Raw genomic sequence first — 19,740 nt, forward strand, 5'->3', positions numbered from 1 at the left:
TAGGCGAGAGCCCCAAAGCCGAGCACCGGAGAGGGCTCGCTCGGGAGCAAGGCCTGAACAGGCTCTCCCTGGTCTCGCTCTGCCCCATGGTCTGTTTGGGCGTCGAAAGGGGACGTGACGCATCTGCAGGTAACAGACTGAGGCAGGCGCAGGGTGATGTCCTCACCCGACGGGGCCAGGGCATCAGAGCCACCTGGTTCGGAGCATGACGTCCCTGCGGGTGGCTGGCCGGTCACACCCTTGAGGAAGCTGGCCCGGGGCCTCTCCTCCTGCCGTCACTTGTGTCAGGTGAATGGGGTCCTGGCATGTGGCACCCTCCCAGACATGCCCGGGGGCCGCTCCATCCGCTGGTGACACCCAGAGCCCTCTCTCCATACTTGTGAAGGCGTAAGGAGTCTGAGACTCACGGGAAACCCCGATCTCCTGTGGAATAAAAAGTCAAGTCAGGGATTTTATTGGTTAGAAGCCACTTTCTGAATGGGCACCATCAGTGTTTGTGTCCACTCAGACAGAGGACCCCGTTGGGGACAAGGCTGCCAACTGAATCGCCAGACTTGAGCTTTTCGGGGGCGCCCACACAGAACACTCCCCGCGGGTCTGTAATGGCAGGGTGAAGAGGGAGGGGAGCCACGGCCCCACCGCAGCGCGGGCAGGGTGAGGTGCCTGAGCCCCGGGGGCGGGGGGATGAGGCTCAAAGAGGCAGCCCCGGGGGAACCCCTCCCTGTAATGGCGGAGTCTGTGCGCAAACCGCATCTGCCCGCAGTGAGGTCCAGGGGGACGACCCATGCGCAGGCACCCGTGCTGGAGCTGCCCGGGCTGAGATGCGCGGCGCCTCTCTCTGCATCATCTTTGCAACTTCCTGGGAGCCTGTAAGTTCCAAATAAAAGGGGCTTTGTTCGAAACAGAATGTGCTGGCCCCATCTCAGCTGGCTGGAGCATTGTCCCACGACTGAAAGGCTGTGGGCTGGATCCCCGGCCGAGGCGCATGGGGGGGAAACCAGGGGGTGCTTCTCTCACATCGGTGCTCCTCCTCTCCTTTCCTCTCTCTCTAAAATCGATAAACCTGCTCTCAGTCGGGGAGTAAATAGAGAGTTGTGCTCTTTGGCTCTCGTACGTTTTCAGCATAAAGGCCCCCAGTGATCCGGCTGCAGTAGAGGCCGGGGTGCAGACGGCAGAGGGGAGCAGTGGGCAGGACCGACTTGGGGCAGATACTGCACCAGGCACTGCAGGTATCATTCGTGTGCCATTCTGTTCAGTCTCCAAAACCACCTGGTGACTGTGAACACTTCTGTGTCACCGTAAACGTGAGCTCTGCAGTCGGAGGAGCGTGGGAGACAGGCAGGCCGCAGCCGGGACCGGACGGGCAGGGCCAGGGTGAGTGGGCTCTGAGGGGACACGCGCGCTGATGTCAGAGCAGAGAGGTCTGGCCTCGGAGTTCAGCCACACCTCCTGGGTCCCCCACCCTGGACCAGAGAGGCCTCAGTTTGAGCCCGCTGTCAGGCCCAGAGAGAAAAGGGTGGCCCCTGCGTGCAGCCCTCCAGCCGTCTCCCCAGCGAGCCAGGAGGGGTTCGGGGGTCAAAGTCGGTGCCAGCGTCATGCCCTAGGGGAGGACGCGTTATAATGAGTGCGTTCTGTCCAGGGTGATTTGTAACGGAACGACAGGGGAATCGTTAAAGACGAGAGATACAGGCTGAGGGGGCGCTCAGTTCTGAACTCCTGCAGGAGCCAGCCTCCCCCCCCCCCCCCCCCCCTCGACNCCCCCCCCCCCCCCCCCGCCTGCAGTGTCCAAGTAGGTTTCCATGGGCTGGCCCTGGGAGAAGTGGCCTGCTGTCTGAATTATCCTTCCCCCTGAAGGAGCAGAGGGATGGAGCAGAGGGTCACCATGGCTCCCGAGGGGACCGCTGCTGCGCATCGGTGTGTCAAGAAGGGTCATTGTCACCATGTCTGGAGAACAGACGGGAAGGCACAAAACTGTGTGGTCAAGGGTTCTACTGGCCACTTAAAATACCCTCAACGTGTGACCAGGAGCCATGTAATTAGGCAAAAGCAAACAGGTGAGGATTGCATGAGGGCTCTCTTCGCCAGAAGCGACTCGTAGATAACATAGAGTCGGCTCGTTAAAATCCTTGATAAATAATAAAAAGTCACTCTCCCACTCGGAGGAGGTGCGAGGGCATGGCTTGGTCCAGCGCGGGAGAACAGTGCCCTCTAGGGGCTCATGCAGAAAATACATGCAGGGCAAAAGCAGGCCTGCTTGGTGTGGAAAAGCAGTAATGAATAAATACTAGCACGGGAATAAACTCTGCGTTTCGCACACAACCACAAACCTGCTTTTTGCCCCCCTGTACTGTTCCCTGAGGTTGTCAGGGTTGGCACATGAGGCTGCCCCGGTGTCCAAGTGGCCTGCAGACCCCGCCGGGCAACGGGGCCATTGGCTTTACCTCTTCCGAGCTATTGGGGACCTACTGAAGCGTTGCCTTCCACGCACACTTGTTCTTCTACGAGCCCCCCAAGGTCAAGGCCTGACAGGGCCCCCCTGGGGAGCCTCCCAATGTCTGGAAAGGCCCGTTCTCCACAGCGAGTGCCAAGCTGAACAGGCTCCTTCGGCTTTTCCTTCAGGCTTCTCTTGGGCCTGCGACTGGGCGTCAGAGTCGACATGGGGTCGGGGGAGTGCAAACCTCACCCCACAAGTTTAACAGCATCTCGAGTGCAAACATTCACAACACGGCAGAACGTTAGGGAACCCACTCCCCGCAGGGTGTTCCGCAGCAAAGCCGGCCGATGGGCAGGGTCCGACCGCACGGATGGTAAAGGAAGCAAGTTCAGAAAACACAGGGAAAGACTGGAGTTTGTCATTCCAGCATATTAGTGCAAGGTGTTCAAAGCCAGTCCTGTCTCTAGGATGCCCAGAGGGTGGCGTGCACACACGGGGTGTGGCGGGAGCAAGTGCCCTCTGCCCCGCGGGGCTGCTGTGTCGAAGCCCAGGGAAGCAAGGTGCAGTTGCGTGACCCGGCCGCCCGCCCGCGTGTCCTGCACGGTGGGATTTACGTAAACTCCTTTCGGAGTCAGCCGAGGGAGCGCTGCAGGGCAGATGGAAGTGCCGGCCCGCGGTGACGGAAATCTGCGTGTGTAGAAGGTGGGGTTTGGAGAAGGGGGTTCTATGTGGTGCGAGTTCGTAACCCTCCTTCGCAGAACACCCTTTTCAAAACACTTCTAGGGGCTAGATTGTCTCCAACATTAACGTGTCAGTTCAGGCATTTACCTAAAATGAGAATGAGCCTGGTCTGGTCTGCAGGTTAGCTTCTGTGGGGTCCGCACCCGGGGGGGACGGGGAGCCGAGGGGCAGGGCCTCATTCTGGCATTCCCCTTGCCAAAGCGACCAGGCGCAGAGCCCATCCTCACTCCATGCAGCTCGGCACGGCCAGATCCCCCCCCCCCGCCGTNTACTGAAGCGTTGCCTTCCACGCACACTTGTTCTTCTACGAGCCCCCCAAGGTCAAGGCCTGACAGGGCCCCCCTGGGGAGCCTCCCAATGTCTGGAAAGGCCCGTTCTCCACGGCGAGTGCCAAGTTGAACAGGCTCCTTCGGCTTTTCCTTCAGGCTTCTCTTGGGCCTGCGACTGGGCGTCAGAGTTGGCATGGGGTCGGGGGAGTGCAAACCTCACCCCACAAGTTTAACAGCATCTCGAGTGCAAACATTCACAACACGGCAGAACGTTAGGGAACCCACTCCCCGCAGGGTGTTCCGCAGCAAAGCCGGCCGATGGGCAGGGTCCGACCGCACGGATGGTAAAGGAAGCAAGTTCAGAAAACACAGGGAAAGACTGGAGTTTGTCATTCCAGCATATTAGTGCAAGGTGTTCAAAGCCAGTCCTGTCTCTAGGATGCCCAGAGGGTGGCGTGCACACACGGGGTGTGGCGGGAGCAAGTGCCCTCTGCCCCGCGGGGCTGCTGTGTCGAAGCCCAGGGAAGCAAGGTGCAGTTGCGTGACCCGGCCGCCCGCCCGCGTGTCCTGCACGGTGGGATTTACGTAAACTCCTTTCGGAGTCAGCCGAGGGAGCGCTGCAGGGCAGATGGAAGTGCCGGCCCGCGGTGACGGAAATCTACGTGTGTAGAAGGTGGGGTTTGGAGAAGGGGGTTCTATGTGGTGCGAGTTAATAACCCTCCTTCGCAGAACACCCTTTTCAAAACACTTCTAGGGGCTAGATTGTCTCCAACATTAACATGTCAGTTCAGGCGTTTACCTAAAATGAGAATGAGCCTGTTCTGGTCTGCAAGTTAGCTTCTGTGGGGTCCGCACCCGGGGGGGAGGGGGAGCCGAGGGGCAGGGCCTCATTCTGGCATTCCCCTTGCCAAAGCGACCAGGCGCAGAGCCCATCCTCACTCCATGCAGCTCGGCACGGCCAGATCCCCCCCCCCCGCCGTGACCATGGTGCCCGCTCTCCCCACGTCCCTCTCTCGGCTCCACCTGGCCAGGCTTGCGGGGTGTTTCTCCGAGTCCTTCCAGTTTGCACTCCCTCCGTCTGATGAAACCATGTCCTCCTCCCTCCTCCCTCCATCTTACTGGCTTCACACCCACCACACGCACACCACACACCACATGCACGCCACACGTGCGCGCCACACACACCACTCACCACACACACACCACACACAGGAGTCCTGTGCTGACGAAGTATGTATCTCTTAGGAGTCTACCTTGCCTTCTCAGCCACGCTAATACGTTTATCAGGACAGTTACGGTTTTTGCTAGTGTCCTTGGTACGTGAATATGGAGTGGGCCTGTTCTGATCCCATCTCCTCCATAACCCCGTGACTTTTTATTATGTGACAGTGCAGGTGACACGAGGAGTGCAGTGACCACATCACAGGAGAGGCGGCCGGGTGTGCACGCTGCTTGTTAGCTGCACAGGTTGCAGAACTGCTCTCGGACTCTGGGCCTCCCCTTGAGTAGCCAGGGCACAGGGACTGAGAGACCAGTTACCTGCTGATTCATTGCTTTAATTTCTCCTTCATGGAGTAAAACCGGCCCAGTATTGGTTACATCCCCATTAAAAAGCAACCTCCCCACCATCCTTTCCTTCCAGGAAATTTCTGAAGGTCTTTTCACAGCGGAAACTCTTAATAAGGACACGACTTGCTTCCACTGGAGCTTGTTCATGTTTTTATTAATTATTAGCATAAGTTTCGGGCTCATGTAAGAAACTGATGCCCATTCTCCCCACCACCACCCACCCCAGCCACACACTCCCTCCCGGTCCTTCTGAAGGTGGCGTGGAGTCGCCGCTACGCCTCCGACTCAGCGTGGTGTGAAGCTGTAGCATCCATCAGGGAAGTCCGAGGAGGCGGGGCTTTTAGATATGGTGGAATTAGGCTTCTAAGAGATGGACCCCTGCTTATGGCAGGTCCCAGAACATGGGACTACTTCGGTTAGCTCAGAGGAAAGAAAATGAGATCTTCTTCTAAAAGAAGAAAGATACCTTTTTTTAAAGAAAGGTATCTTTCCTGTTCCTTTCACGAAGACACAGATATGTGCCCTTTCTTTTAGGGAGGGAAATAATTATTTAATGCTGTTGTCACGAATCTGTAGACAGAAGCCTCCCACGGCAGCACAGAGGGCTCAGGAGGGTTTTCTCCGGAATAACGAACTGTTTCCTGCCTTCTCTTCCAGCGGCGGGTCCCGATTTCTCAAGAACCCTCTTGAAAAGGGTGACTCTGGTCAGAGTGGGGGGTGACGCCGTCATCGAGTGCAAGCCAGAAGCTGCTCCCAAGCCCACCTACACCTGGAGGAAGGGGAGGGACGTGTTGAGAGACAGCGAAAGGTACATACGTTCTGGAAATATTTTTAATGTTTGATTAACTTGCAGTAACTCACTGGTGTGTTGCTCACGGTTCTAGGAGGAGGAGTGCACTGTGTAGTATCTACAGAATAATGTCCCTCGGAGAACCCAAGCCTGGCAGACAGGCTTTATCCTGCCCCGCAACGGGGGGAACCCGGAGAGCCCCCCGCCCCCCACCCCCATGCAGGCAGACAGCTCGACACAGGCCGGACGCCCGAGCCGCCCAGAGTGGGCCAGGCAGCCAGACGGAGCTTCCCCAGTTTCAGCCCCGACTTTTGCAGGTGCTCCCACCTCCCCCCAAACAAGTCAACGCACTTCCTCTTCTTGGTGACGAGCCCCCCACACACGTATATTTGGCAACGGTTGTTGGGTCTCTTATTAGTCTCTGCTTTTTTGAAACTAAGTATCTCTAATTCCAAAACTCATTCTTCAAATAACATGGTTTTGATCATTTTAATCATGTCTTTTTGCGACAGCAGGGCTTTTTTCCTGATATCTGAACTCTTCACCTGTGCATTTCCTCTTACTGTCGAGTTATATTTAGAATGCATGTTGTTTCTACAACATAAATACACATGCATACATGTATGTGTGGTAGGAATACATGCATGTACATGTGTGTGTGTGTCATCTGAGGCTTTAGGGCAGGCTGCACCAACCGCAGGCGTCTCTCGGACCATTTCTGACACCCCCACCCTTTTTTGGACTCCATTCCGTGGGCTGGAAAATGGTTATTGTGCAAGAGTTTGTATTACCCATAAGATCACATTCACCAGCTGTGTCCATAATGATTTTAATGGGTGCTAAAGGTCAAGTGCTCAAGGATGCAATGGGGAAGCCAGTAAAAGCTTGTCTGCATCTACCCTTTACACCTGCGCACCCTGGATTTGCATATGCAAATCAGATCATTGCCCTGGGGATGTTGTCCTTATTAACGATTGTGCGAACAGCCCTGATATGGTTTTCAGGTGCTATAGCCACGTGCATATTAAATTCACCACATGCACCCCTTTCTGACTTCTACGTCGGGGAAGCAGCGTAGGTCACTGAAGACAGGTGTGGCGTTCAAATGTGGGGCCCAGCCGGGGCCTGGAGAACACGCAGAGACTGGGCCTGTGGCCTTGCGCATCAGGCCCCAGCGCTGTGGCCTGGAGGGTGACTTCTCACAGTTAGGACTCACGCTGATGTGTGTGGAGATATGGCTGAAATACAATAGTGTGTGCACTATTTTAAAATAGTGCTTAGAAGACAGCTCTATTTTAAAGTTTAAATTTAGCAATGAAACCAAGGAAAAATATCTTCAAAACAGTGGGGGCACTAGCCAAACACGTCAGGGACCAGGAAAGAATGAGGTCGGAGGGGCGGGCGGATCCCGGCTGGACAGGCAGGGCTCGGCCCCTGTGGCAGACACCCTGCGGCGACTCATCACAGCTGCTGCTCCTCCACCGCACGACCCTCCGGGGCCTGCTGGCGGCTTTGCTGGCGGCTTTGCTGCCCTCGAGAGCCAAGCTGGGGTACGGGGTGGGGGTGCCCCCTGGGAACTCGGGAATGGCAGGAAGAGGGTGGCCATCCACCCGCGGGCTCTCAAGCTCTGGCCAAGCGGGACGTGTGTGCCGCACTTCCACCAAGTTTCCCTGGTGCGAACGAGCCTCGCGGCTCTGCCCAAACTCAGCCCCACCCAGAAAACATCGTCCTAGCATGGGCCGCAGAGAGAAGCCGCCAGCTGACGTTTTGGCCAGCACTGATGACTGGTCGCCGCCGCCGTGACTTGACCGTTGGTGAAGAGACCTGTGGGAAAATGGGGTATCAACACCAAGCGTTCGTTGTCCTGGGCGAGTGGGTTTCCCTGATCATCTCCAGCACTTGACTCGCCTCGACGCTGGTCTCTCTCTGCTGGTCCCCACTGTCTGGCCTGCCTTCTCCTCCTGATGTTACGAGTGGGGATCCGAGACCGTCTCAGCCTTCCTTTGGCGGTTCAGCCTGGCAGTTAGGTCCTCGCCTGTTCCTCCGGCTCCGCCCAGCGTGGCCCAGACCACGGGCATCGGCACACTGCCCTCCACAAGGCGCTGTGCCCACAGCTCTGCCCCTCCCGACTCAGACCGCCTTGAGCGGACACGCCCAGCCCGGTCATGCAGGCAAGTCCAAACCCCAGCCAATGTCCTGGGGTGGCGGGGACGCCAGCGCGTGCCCCTCCAAAGGCGACACCAGCTCCTCCGCCTTTATGTCTCCAGCCCATGCAGAGACACGCCAGGTGCCGTCCCAGCCTGCCGGTTTTTTTAAAGAGAAACAAGAAATCTGGACTTTCTTTTGCACTATCTTAATTTCCAAATCCCTGCAACTAATTACTAATTTTTTAATGTTAAGGTGAGTGCAGTATGGACCACACACCCATGGGCCACACATACTCACTCCACGGGCCACTGGCCTTGAACTTCAGAGACAGACAAGCTCAGCTAAACATCTCACAATTTCTGCAAAGTCTAAAAAATGGGGAAGATTTTCCTATTATTTCCTCATTGGTGGGGGAGGAGTTCTGCCATTTTCCTCGTTCTTCTCTGGTAATTGAGACATGCAATTTACATGGCTCACTGAGCAAAACAGTCGCCCGGGGCGCTCGCGAGAGGAAAACCTCAGAACCCTGCTTCAGGGGGAGATTGAAATTGTTAGACACCACAAAAGACCAAATTCTAGTTTGCTGACCTGTGAGCCCCGATTCTCTTTGAAATGTGGAATCTTAGAATCAAAAGGAAAATCTTTCACATTTGAACAAAAAGTATTAAGCACTGAAGTACAAAATACCGAAACTTTATGGCCCCTAGAATCTATGCTTTGAAAGACTTTGCCAAATGCTACTTCTTACGCGATATTCAATTTCAGGTTGAACTAACCAATCACTTACACATGAGTTTACAAAAGAAATTTAAGGAGCAACGTCAACAGAGTTAAGACGTTTTTGTCTTCTTTGATCATGTGGTGATACCGTGTTTATCCTGGTTTATATACAGACTCAGAAATACTGGTTTCATGTTAACACATGGACTGTCTTTCAAGTGTATGTTCACGTCTGGTTTTCCAGCCTGTACAGACTGGACCCGCATCCCCACTGGCCTTGTCTGTACTAAGCCCAGGGTCCAAGGAAAGGTCCGGTCCCCAGTCCCCAGGCTTCGTTGTCCTGCGGGCAGTGTGTCCATATGCAGAAGGCAAGCCAAGTCGGCCCAGCGCTTGCCCAGCCGTCAAGTGCGCCCAACGGGTCAGACGCGTAAAGCCAGGCCACCAGTCACTGAGGCCAGCGCCCCCGGGGCACTCACACCGCAGCGGTAACTGAGCGATGACACCACCTGCTGACAAGGCCGTCGTCTCAGGTCCTCTCAGCTCCTGCACAGAAGGAGGCGCTGGAACCAAAGGTGGTCCCTGAGAATGCCCGGGCAGACATGAGGCCGCGGGCGGAGTCCGGCCTCCACTTTGCTGCATCCAGCCCGGCGGTGCCTTGTTTCCACCCAGCGGCAGCGCCGAGCTCTCGATTATTCTCACAGTCCTAACATTACAGTCAGCCCATTGAAGGCAACCACAAGGCTGGTGTGGTCCCCGGTGGAAATGAGTTTGACACCCTGTCATAGAAACGTCAAAATGTAGAGAGAGCCAGAATCATCCATAGAAACCCAGAACCCTAGAATCATAAGCAGCCCCCCGCATGGACTCTGGGTAGCAAGTGGCAGAAGCCTGCGTCCGCACCGGCTCTGGCACCCAGGACATTATTGGCTCTGGGTGCACAGGGCCCTTCGTGTGGGTTTCCTTCCCATGTGTGACCCTGGCGTCTGCAGCAGCGCCTGGCGCAGGGAATTAGTGACTGGTGGGGGAGCCACACTGTGGTGCTAGGCCAGGCACGTCCAGGCAGAGGCAGCTAGGCCCTCAGGCAAGGAGCCCAGCAGTGAGCAAGTTCGCCTGGGGAGAGCTTGGGGGACCAGGACCCCTGGGAATCAGAGGCTGGTGCCCCAAGGAAGGGCCCCAGGCAGCGTGTGGGTGGGAGCAGAGCCCGGGGGAGCCTGAGACAGCAGACTGAGAAGGCAGAAGAACAGCCAGGAGAAGGAGTGAACGTGAGCTGGCCAGCAAGAAGGGTCAGAAAGGAGCAAGCGCCGGGTGCTTCCAGGAGGTGCACCACGGAACAGCTCCAAAGTGGCGGCTGGGCCCAGGGACCCGGATGAGCGCTCCAGACCACTGCCACTGGGGTCTGAAGACACAGTGAGGCTGTCCCTGGAGCTTCCTCCCAGATGGACGTGGTGGTTCCAGCTCTCCTGACCCTGCTGTGCAGTCAGGTCAAAGCTCACAGTTTATGGGAACTTTTGGCCCCAATAGCAACAAAACACACTTGTCTTGTCCAGAGACACTGAAGTCAGCTCCTGCTGTGAAGTCGGCTCTGGGCTGTAATCTGCCTCTCTTCCCAGAGGCCTCTGGGAGAGTTGATGCTCTTGTAGGGAATTCCCAGCCCAGGGCCCAGGTGTGAAACGCATGAGGTGTGAAACGCTGGCCTGGAGACACGGCCTCTGGGAGGCAAAACAAGTGTACCGGCAAGTGTTTCCCCAAAAGGCCAGTCGAAACCCTGCCAGGAAGGGAAGCTGGCTGCTTCAGGAGTTTGACGCCTCTGCTGCGCGGCCAGTCTGTAGGTGAGCTCTTCGGGAGAGACCTGCCCTCAGGGTGTCTCTGGCTGGGGCACCGAGCAGTGCCTCCTTCTTAGGAGTGCAGCCCTGGGGAGCAATTATGTATTTAGTGGTGCCTCATCTGCATAGTAGTAGAGACCCTACCTTGGAGGCAAAACAACATCAAAGCAGCCCTAGTCTCCTTGCTCTGGACAGAACCTGGTGCCCTGCGCACTGGTGGCAATCTGTCACTTTAATTTTGCACGTGCAGCGGTGGCAATGCACAGAGCTGACCCTGCTCCCAGACCCAGACCTGGAAGTCGCCCCAACCTCGGAGGTCTCCTCTGGGGCCGGGGATAAAAGAGGTGTGGCTTTAACAGCCCCCCCACATACACACCGCCACGGGGAGTTGAGAGCCTGTTGGTCGTGTTTGGAAGGCCCAGCAGCCCAGTCCTCCCTCACTCTCCGCCACAAGCCCTTCCCACCTCGGCAGCACGTGCCGTGCTGTGTCTCGCTGTGTCGTGCGGTTGGGGTTAGAGTGGTGACCAGACTCGGGTGGGGATGGCCTGCCACCTGTTTCCTCCCTCCTGCCTCAGGGGGTGCAGAGGGAACTGGGATTCTACCTGAAGGGTTTAACTGAGGACAGAAACCAGACTCGGCCTCTGACCACGGGGCAGAGGGGGGTTCCTGCTTCCTGTGCGTAATCTCCGGGAGGAGAAAGCCCTCTGGGGTGGATGCGGACTCCAGCTCAATCCGACAGGCGCTGGGGACCCTCCTTCCCAGTTCTTCCCAGTTCTTCCCAGGTCCCTGTTCAGAGATGTCACACTGGTAGCTTGACAAGGGCCAAGTGGGAATATCCACACCATGGGACTGGTGTGTGGCGGGACACTTTCCAGAGAGCCACCGGTGGGACCAGGGCTGTGTGGCCGTGGGCTGTGATGTGACTCAGCGAGGATGCACCGGTCGAAGCTCTAGGGACAGACCGGGGCAAGGAGCGCTGCTCCCCACTCATCCTCTTCGATGATGAGGGTAAATAAGGCTCAATGAGAGGACACGGAGAAGCCCCAAGGTCCGGGCTGGACGCTCATGCACTGTGTCCAGTGCAGGAGAGAGCGCAGGGCCGCCAGACCCATCAGAGCCCGGGGGAGCCGGGAGCCCGTGTTCTCGATTCCGAGGAGGAGTCTCCGGAACAGTGGTGTTGCACGTGACGGAAGGGGGGCCTTCAGTGAGGCCAGAGCTCTGAGGCCAAGATGCGGGGAGGTCGTCCTGCAGACGCCAGCTGACACGTGGAGAGGGGAGCCAGGCGATCCGGGCCGGGGGTGGGGGGGACCCACCAATAAGATGGCCAGGGCCTTCTCAGGAAGGAGGGCATTAGGATGGGGCACAGGTGCAGCCTGGGAAACCGCTCCAGTAAAGATCAGGAGGTAAAGGTGTGGGGAGGGGACAGGGGGTACGGGACCCCGGTTCCACGATTGTGGGGGAGCAGGGGGAACCTGTCCTCTTCTCTGACCCTGGGGAGCAGGTGGGGCTGGGGCAGGGCCCTGAGAACTGTGCGGGGAAGCAGGAACTGAGGAACGGTTATGCGGTGAGGCCTTGACCGTGGCCTTTGGGAGGTGGCGAGAAAGGAACACCCGAAGGTCTTCTGCGGTCAGACGGACTCGGACGGCGCTTTTCCTGTATTCAGTTGTTTCCACACACACTGACTGTCCCGAGTATTGATTCGCTCTGAAGGATTTTATTCCAAAAGAGGGAGTTTGTTCCAAAGGATGGTAAAGTTGTTATAGAAAAATGAGGTTGGCTGCTCTTAACACCAAGAAAAACGTTTCTGAGGTGAATTCAATATGTTCTGACTCAGAAAAAACAACGCACTTTAAAATCACTATCACCCTTTTTCATTTTCTCAAGGACACGCGCTCCTCCGCTCTCCCTGCCACTTCCCGCGCCGCCCACTGACCCTGCTCGGTGGGTCCCTCCCTGCCGGGTCCGCTGGTCGCGTGTCTTCATCTCCCCCTGCACTTCACCCACTTTGCTCTCCCTGCCCCCCCCCCAGTCTCTAGGTGCCCCCAGCCGCTCTCAAGTTCGGCGCCATCCGCACTAACAACTCCCAGCGGTCCCCCTGCAGCCCAGGACCCCACCCCCGCCCCGAGCAGCGCAGGCTCACCGTGCCCCACGAGGAGCCCCGCCCGCCACCTGCCTCCACCCGAAACCTGGCTTCTCTGTCCCATCATCTCCCTCTCGCCCTCTCCTTGCTCCACCCAGAACCCTAGAAACCGCCCTTCGTGTTTCTTCCCGGGGCAGGAAAGGACCTGCCTATGCGCAGGGCCCAGAGGGTCCCGCCTTCTCTAAAGGGTGTGCGCCTGTCGGTTCACGGGGTAAACGCAGCCTCTGCGGGCCAGGGGCCTGGGCCGGGGTTCGCCCGCCCCCCCGTCCCGCACGCCTGAGGCTGCCGTGCTGGAGAGGTGGGGGGAGGGAAGGAGCCCCGGAGGGGGCGATGGGTGAGAAACTCGGGCAAGGGCACGGTTTGGGAACTGGTTCCAGGACCCTCTCTCGGGCGTGACCCCCAGCCTCTGGGACTCCCCTGCCCCCCACCCCCGCAGCAGGGCGTCCACGCTGAGGGCAGCCCCTCCCCCTCTCGCTTGGGCAGCGAGGAAGGACGGCTTCCCCCCACCCCCACCCCGAAACCCAGCGTCTCTGGGGCCAGCCCCGCGTCTGACTTTGTAAATCTGCTCTGCCCTTGAAATTTGGAAGGGGTCGGTCGCCGGATTTCTGGCTTATCGTTAATGAGCGGACGGTTAGCCGGCCTCCCGCGGGCAACGCGGGGCGGAGCGGAGGCCGGCGCGTCTCTGCAGCGAGGGCAGGGGACCTCCAGGCCGCCGCCCGCCCTGCGCGCCCCCTGTTGGGGTGTCCTGCCGGTCAGCCCCCTTCACCTTTCCTGGTGACGACCGTTCTTTCTTCGGAGCTAAAGCGAAGCTGACACCTTGCTGCATCTATTTCTCTGTCAGAAGTGGAAACAAGAAGGCCCAAAGGGTCCGAGTCCCGAGAAAATGTAGGAGTGCGTTGCCCGCCCGGTGTCCCCGCGGGTGGGAGCGCCTTCCCGAACACCAGGAGGTTGCGGGTTCGACCCCCAGTGTGAGCGTGTCCGGGCGGCAGCTGGTCGGTTTTGTCTCTCACATCAGTGTCTCCCCCCCCCAAACCCTTCCCTTCTCTCTAAAATCAACCCCGTATCCTTGGAGGGGGGGGATTAAAAAAGTAAGGGGGCGTGTTTTCCTCTACTCATCATTCATCCCCTTATTTTCAAGCACAAGCAAAGTGTGTGGTGAGGACTTGTTCACACCCCTCCGTTTGTGCGTCTCCCCACTGGGCCCTGGGGTTAGTGGACGCCCAGCTCCCCCACGTCCCCAGTGAGGGGGGTGATAAACTGGGGAACAGGGAGGCCTGCCAACCCTCCGGGGCTCCGGGCAGTTGGCTGAGACCGGTTTCCTGACGTCAGCTCAGGGTCCTTTGTCATTTCTGCTACGATTAAATGATACCTTTAATCCTGGAGGTTCCGCTCATTCACTGGTGGTTCCTCCTCTCTGTCTGTCCGTCCTCTGTCATCTGACATGCCTGGCGGGTGTCAGTTACCCTCTCGCCCAGATCATTTCAAAACCCAAAGGTGCGGGCGGCAGCCAGAGCCTTCCCCAGGCCCACAGGAGGCTGTTTTCGGCTGGTTCTCCCAAGCAGCTGTCAGCCTAACTCTGTACCTGATAGATAAAGCAGGAACTACAACATGCCCCTAAAGCAGGAAGTCATTCTACTCAGACGTTATTGCTTATATTAAACTCCCGTGCCATTGAAAGTGCCTCTTGTAGAGGGATGTGTGCCTGGGGTCCTGTGTATTCAGTGTGATTGTGGGGGGAAGCGAGACAAAGCCCCTACAAGGGACGTGGTCGTGGGAGCTGGCTTTTACCAGTCACAGCCTGTGACTGAGGCTCCAATTAAACGGGCTCACCAGGACTGGCAGGATAGTGACATCTGTTACCTTAATTAACCAAGTTCCTAAGTAAAGGCCCCACTCCGTGGGGGAAGGCTCTGACCCAGAAGCTCTGGAAGGCTGGTCCTCTTTGTGGGGTTCGGCTGGCAGCCGCGGTCCCAGTCGGTCCCATTACGTCTGAGATGTGACGAGCTCCGTCATCCAAACACTTACACCTGCGCAGAAGCCTGCAGAGCCGGGAGGGGAGGGGGCTGAACTTCGTGGGTGACACAGAAAGGATGAATAGGCCCCGACTGGTGTAGCTCAGTGGATTGAGTGCGGGCCTGTGAACCAGATGATCGCGGTTCGATTCCCAGTCAGGGCACATGCCTGGGTTGTAGGCCAGTTCCCAGCAGGGGCCAGTTCCCAGCAGGGCATGCACCAAAAAGCAACCATACATTGATGTTTCTCTTCCTCTCTCCTTCCCTTCCCCTCTAAAGATAAATAAATAAATATTTTTTTTTTTAAAAAAGGATGAATAGGAGGGCCCGGGGCAGGGCTTCCGGCTCACTCCAGCCCCCTGGGTGTCTGACCCGGGGCCGGGGGGTAGGGAGCGGGGACCCAGAGGGAGTATCTTGACCCCCCCACCGTGGGCCAGGCACCCGGGAAGAGCCTCACCTGCCAGCACAGGCCTGAAATCCGAAAGGCTCCGAAACGAGGTTTTCTGCCTCCTCCTCACTAACTCGTTTGCATACTTTGGGCAGTTTCACAGAAAGCTCATTTGGTGGCAACATCAGACTGAGACTTGGTCTCGCTTTCACCCCACATTTATCTGCAGGATAATGACCCATCGAGAGGAGGTTCATCAGATGGGTGGGGGGTGAGAACGAACAAACAAACAAATGAGGCATCACGGCACGTTCCTTAATATTAGAAACCCCAGACTCTGGGACACTAAGTGACGTTTCAGACGGTCATAAAGGAGGCAAATGAAGTAAACGCAGAGCGGCATTTCGCCCTGTGTGGTGCGCACTTTTCGCCCCGATTTATAAGGGAAAACTAAGGATGCGCATTGTACACGGGCTGGACTAATTCCATATCTGTGTAAATGTGTTCAGTTCTCTTATTTATGCTCGTGTGTTAAAAGTGTAACTCTAGAAAGCAGTGATGATATGCGTCTGCAAAATAATACCCTGGAATACGATCATCGGTTTTGTTTCTAAATATAAATAAATAAGTAATTCAGTTAAAGAATTAAAATGAAAGATTTTTTTCCCTGAAAGTTTGGGCCAAAAGTGTGAGCGCGCAGTGTACACGGCAAAATCCGGTCATTGTCTGTTTCAAGGGCAGACAGCTGCCCGCCCCTGCCGTCCCTCCTTGCCCGGCCCCACAAAGTCCCGCAGAGCGGGCCCTCTGCTCCTCTCTCGGGCCCCACCTGCCATCCGCCGGCCCTTCGACTGCGGCCACACCAGATTTGCAGGTAGTCCAAGGCCTCACGCTCTTCTCTGCCTCAGGACCTTTGCACTCACTGTTCCTGGAGCTGAAACACCCTCCCCCCACCCCAACCTCCCGCGGACTGTTCGCAGCAGACTTCTCTTTTCCTCGGGGCCAGGCTGCTCCTCCGGAGCCACCCGCAGGGTGCAGACCTGAAGCAGCAGCGCGATGCGCAGGCCGGCGGGCTGCCAGGCAACAGGAGACCGCAGACTGGCCACAGCTGGACTCGCTGAGCGCACTGAGGGTTTCTGGGCACCCCTCCCCAAACCCACTTTTCTGCAATGCGCGCAACCCTTCGCAAGACGGGATGTCTGCGGGTGTCATGCAGGACAAGCTCAGCTTTGCAAACCGGACCTGAGGAAGACTATTTTCGTTCGGAACGGTACCCCGATGGCCTGCCCATCACCCAGCGCCCCCCGAAGCCTCGGCTGGATGGCACCGGGTCACCTCGTCTTCCAGAGAGAAAGCGATAACTCCGCCAAAATGAACAAGTCTTTCGCCTTCTTTCTTTGGCTTCGGCGAAGAAGGCTCTTCATGAGAGTTGCGCACCCCACGCCCAGGGGGGACGTGCAGAGGATGAGTTACTACCGACGGACAGCGAGTCTGCTCTTTCTACCCTCCACGTATCAAATTGTCATTGTGTCAAATGTCTTGTCATCAAATATGGTGCCTCAAGGAAACTGCAATTATAGTTATCAGTTTTTTCCTCTGACCTTTGGATTTCATTCTGTCGACAGAGAATGCCTCTGGGTGGTCCCCAGAACACGCACCATCCGAATCCATGGAGCCAGCAGCGTCTGACTTCTTCCTCCTCTTTCCATGGGTGGGGGGTGGGGGTGCGTGCCTGGGGAGGAGTCGGAACTTCTGGTACCCGGGACCCACAGCTCCCGCAGCTTTGGTCTCGCGGGGGGACCGCCTCACAGCCTGGCAGCCCAGGTCCAGGGGCCACCACAGCCAGGCCGCACGGGGCTTTCTGTGTCCAGCCGCTGCGCCTCGTGGGTTTTGAGCTGCTCTTTCTGGACAAGTGTGTTTGGATTTAAAAGTCTTGGATGTTCTTTTCTAATCCCTTTTTCTCACTCTACGAATTCCTACTGTCAGAATTAAGTCGGTTATAGAACTGATGTTTCACTTTGGTCCTGCGTTGTCACCTGGAGCTCTCAGAGGGGACACGTGCCAATCCCCAGCAATAGGCTCCCCAGCGGTGCAGCCTCACTTCATGTTGGCGAAAGCAGAACTAATCAAGAGGGCAAACCTGCCGTGAAAAACATCTAAAATATTCCAGAGTTAAATGGGCCGCTAGAAACAGCAGGTGGAGGAGACACCAGGCGCCCACCGAGATCTAAGGGTTGAACTTCAGAAGTCACACATAACAGTCAAGATTAGATGAAAAAAATCCACCTTAGAGATTATATGAGGGGGGACCCGCCGAAAACTGGAATTACCTTCTGGAAGGTGGGCCCTTGTAGGACAGGCTTCCCCTCCCCCAGGTGAGCGTTCTAGGAGCCCGTCTGGACCGGAGCACCAGCTGGCGGTGTTGTGAGAGGCTGCCTTCAGCCTCAGTGACTTGTTTGGAAGACTGTTTCGACCTGTCTGTCCGTTTCATGATGGGCGAGTTGTGAGCACACCTGCCCACAGGTGCTGAGCGTTCAGCAGTTTTTGACCCAAGGTGGAATGACCCCCGTGCCCCACCCTCCCTGTTCACCTGATGTCGCCCTGCGACTTGTGTTTTGTGCCCCTGGATGACAAAAGTCCCCAAGGGGAAGCACTCTGTGGACGTGGAAGAGGTGGAACGAAAGTGGCAGAAGCACCGAAAGGCATCGGAATGGACGAGCGCGACCCCGTCAGGAGCCGTGGACAACGCTCCTAGATCACTGCGTTGCCTCCCATGGGGAGGACTTGGGAGGTGACTGCAGGTCAAACATGGAAGAACACGCATGTGACGTGTATAAGTAAACTCTGGTTTCATTCGGGTGCCCCTCCTATGTCCCCCAGGACTGAGGACAAAGTGCAGATAAGTCTCGCCTGGGGCAGGGCCCGCCAGCTGCGCTGTGGGGTGAACGTATTCGGGCGGTCGGGGTGCTGCATGGGCCTCTTCTCACAGCTGAGCTCTGCTCCTCCCCGGCCGACTGCGTTCTCCACAGGTTCCCTCCTCCCAGCCAAAAATGCAGCTCCAGGCCTCACATCTTCGGGGAGTCCCTTACGGAAAGAAAGAGTGGGAATCGTTTCCCAGAAAATCCGGAGCAAGCTCCACGGCGGGCTCCTGATTCAGGCGGGGTGATGTGGCCACCGCTCGGGTCACTACGGCCAGAGCAAACTCCACTCTGCACTCGGTGTGAGCCTGGGTCCCAGGACTCACTCCCGGGACGGGGGGCGGCGCCACGCGGCCGCCGCTCAATGAGCCCCAGTTTTTTCTTTTTTCTTTTATTGGTCATGCTGTTATAGCTGTCCCAATTTTCCCCCCTGGCCCCCTCCACCCAGCACCCCCACTCCCTCCAGTGATTCCCCCCCTTTGTTCTTGTCCGTGTGCCTGTAAGTCCTTTGGCTTCTCCATTTCCTGTACTTGCTCCTAACATCCCCCTGCCTATTCCGAACCTGCCAGTTTGTGCTTCTTATTTGCTACACCTTTTCCCCCTGTCCCCCGGCCCCCTCCCAACTGCTAACCCTCCAAATGATCTCCAAACCTGTGATTCTGTTCCTGTTCTGGCTGTTTGTTTTTGTAGGTTCAGCTGTTGATAGTTGTGAGGTTGTTGTCCTTTTAATGCTCGTCGGTTTGATCATCTTCTTTTTCTTAGATAAAGTCCCTTTAACATTTCATATAATAAGGGCTTGGTGGTGATGAACTCCTTGAATTTGACCTTATCTGGGAAGCACTTTATCTGTCCTTCTATTCTAAATGATGCTTTGCTGGGTAGCGCAATCTTGGATGTGGGTCCTTGGATTTCATGACTTGGAATGCGTCTTGCCCCAGTCCCTTCTAGCCTGTGAGGTTTCTTCTGAGACCTCAGCAGACAGTCCTCCGGGAGCAGCAGTTTTTCCTGCCGCTGTTACTGGGTGGGGTCCGGGGGTGCCAGGCACAGCCACACGGACAGGCGGCAGCGGTCAGCAGGCGGCACGGAAGCATCAGGACCCTTGTGCGCTGCCGGTGGGAACGTAAAACCGTGCGGCCACTGTGGGCCACAGGATGGAAGTTTCTCCAAAAAAATCCAAGATGCGATGACCACATGACTGAGCAACTTCCTGTGTAGGCGCAGCCTCACAGAATTGAAAGCAGGGGCCACAACAGGTTAACGAAGAGAGAGGGGAGAGAACACAAATCACCAAAACCAGACCTGAAGGAGGGGCCCCCGCTGGACGGGAGGTGGCGAAGAGCCCACAAGCCTGACAGAGGGCAGGAGACAGGCGCGGTCCTGGAGGGCACAGCCGGCCAGAGCCCAGGCCGAGCAAAAAGGCGATCCAAACAGGCCTGTGTCCCTTAGAGAAACTCAGTCAACAACCTGTAACCTTGGAAAACATCGCCCCACTGCGCAGATGCACTCCCCAGTGAGCCGGACCAGCGGTCTGCGGGCCTTCGGGGGGTGGGGACAGAGGGGCTGCTTCCTCACTCGCTCTGTGAGGCCAGAAGGTCCCTAACGCCAAATCCCTGCGAAGCCATCACAAGAAACTACAGATCACTGTCTCCTGTGAACCGAGGTGCAAAAGAAACCCTCCGCAAAGTGCTAGCACATCTGATACAAAAGAGTGTGGGGAGAGTCCTGCACCCCGGACAGGTGGGACTGACCCACCGTGCAAGGCTGGCTCAGCACTTGAGAAGCAGTTAATGC

At 57.0% G+C, this 19,740-nt stretch overlaps 1 protein-coding gene across 4 annotated transcripts in view; it reads left to right on the forward strand.

Moving 5' to 3' along the window:
- LOC118989399 (contactin-4) overlaps nucleotides 1-19,740 on the forward strand; it is a 398,190-nt gene that overhangs the window by 318,557 nt on the left and 59,893 nt on the right. For all 4 annotated transcript variants that reach the window (XM_037049533.1, XM_037049532.1, XM_037049534.1 and 1 more), the window contains one exon: nucleotides 5,671-5,821. In XM_037049533.1, coding sequence (XP_036905428.1) covers nucleotides 5,671-5,821 — 151 coding nt within the window. The remainder of the gene's footprint in view (nucleotides 1-5,670; nucleotides 5,822-19,740) is intronic.

This window comes from Sturnira hondurensis, unplaced genomic scaffold (assembly GCF_014824575.4).
Source record: "Sturnira hondurensis isolate 20B ecotype Veracruz unplaced genomic scaffold, ASM1482457v3 Scaffold0006496, whole genome shotgun sequence".
NCBI lineage: Eukaryota > Metazoa > Chordata > Mammalia > Chiroptera > Phyllostomidae > Sturnira > Sturnira hondurensis.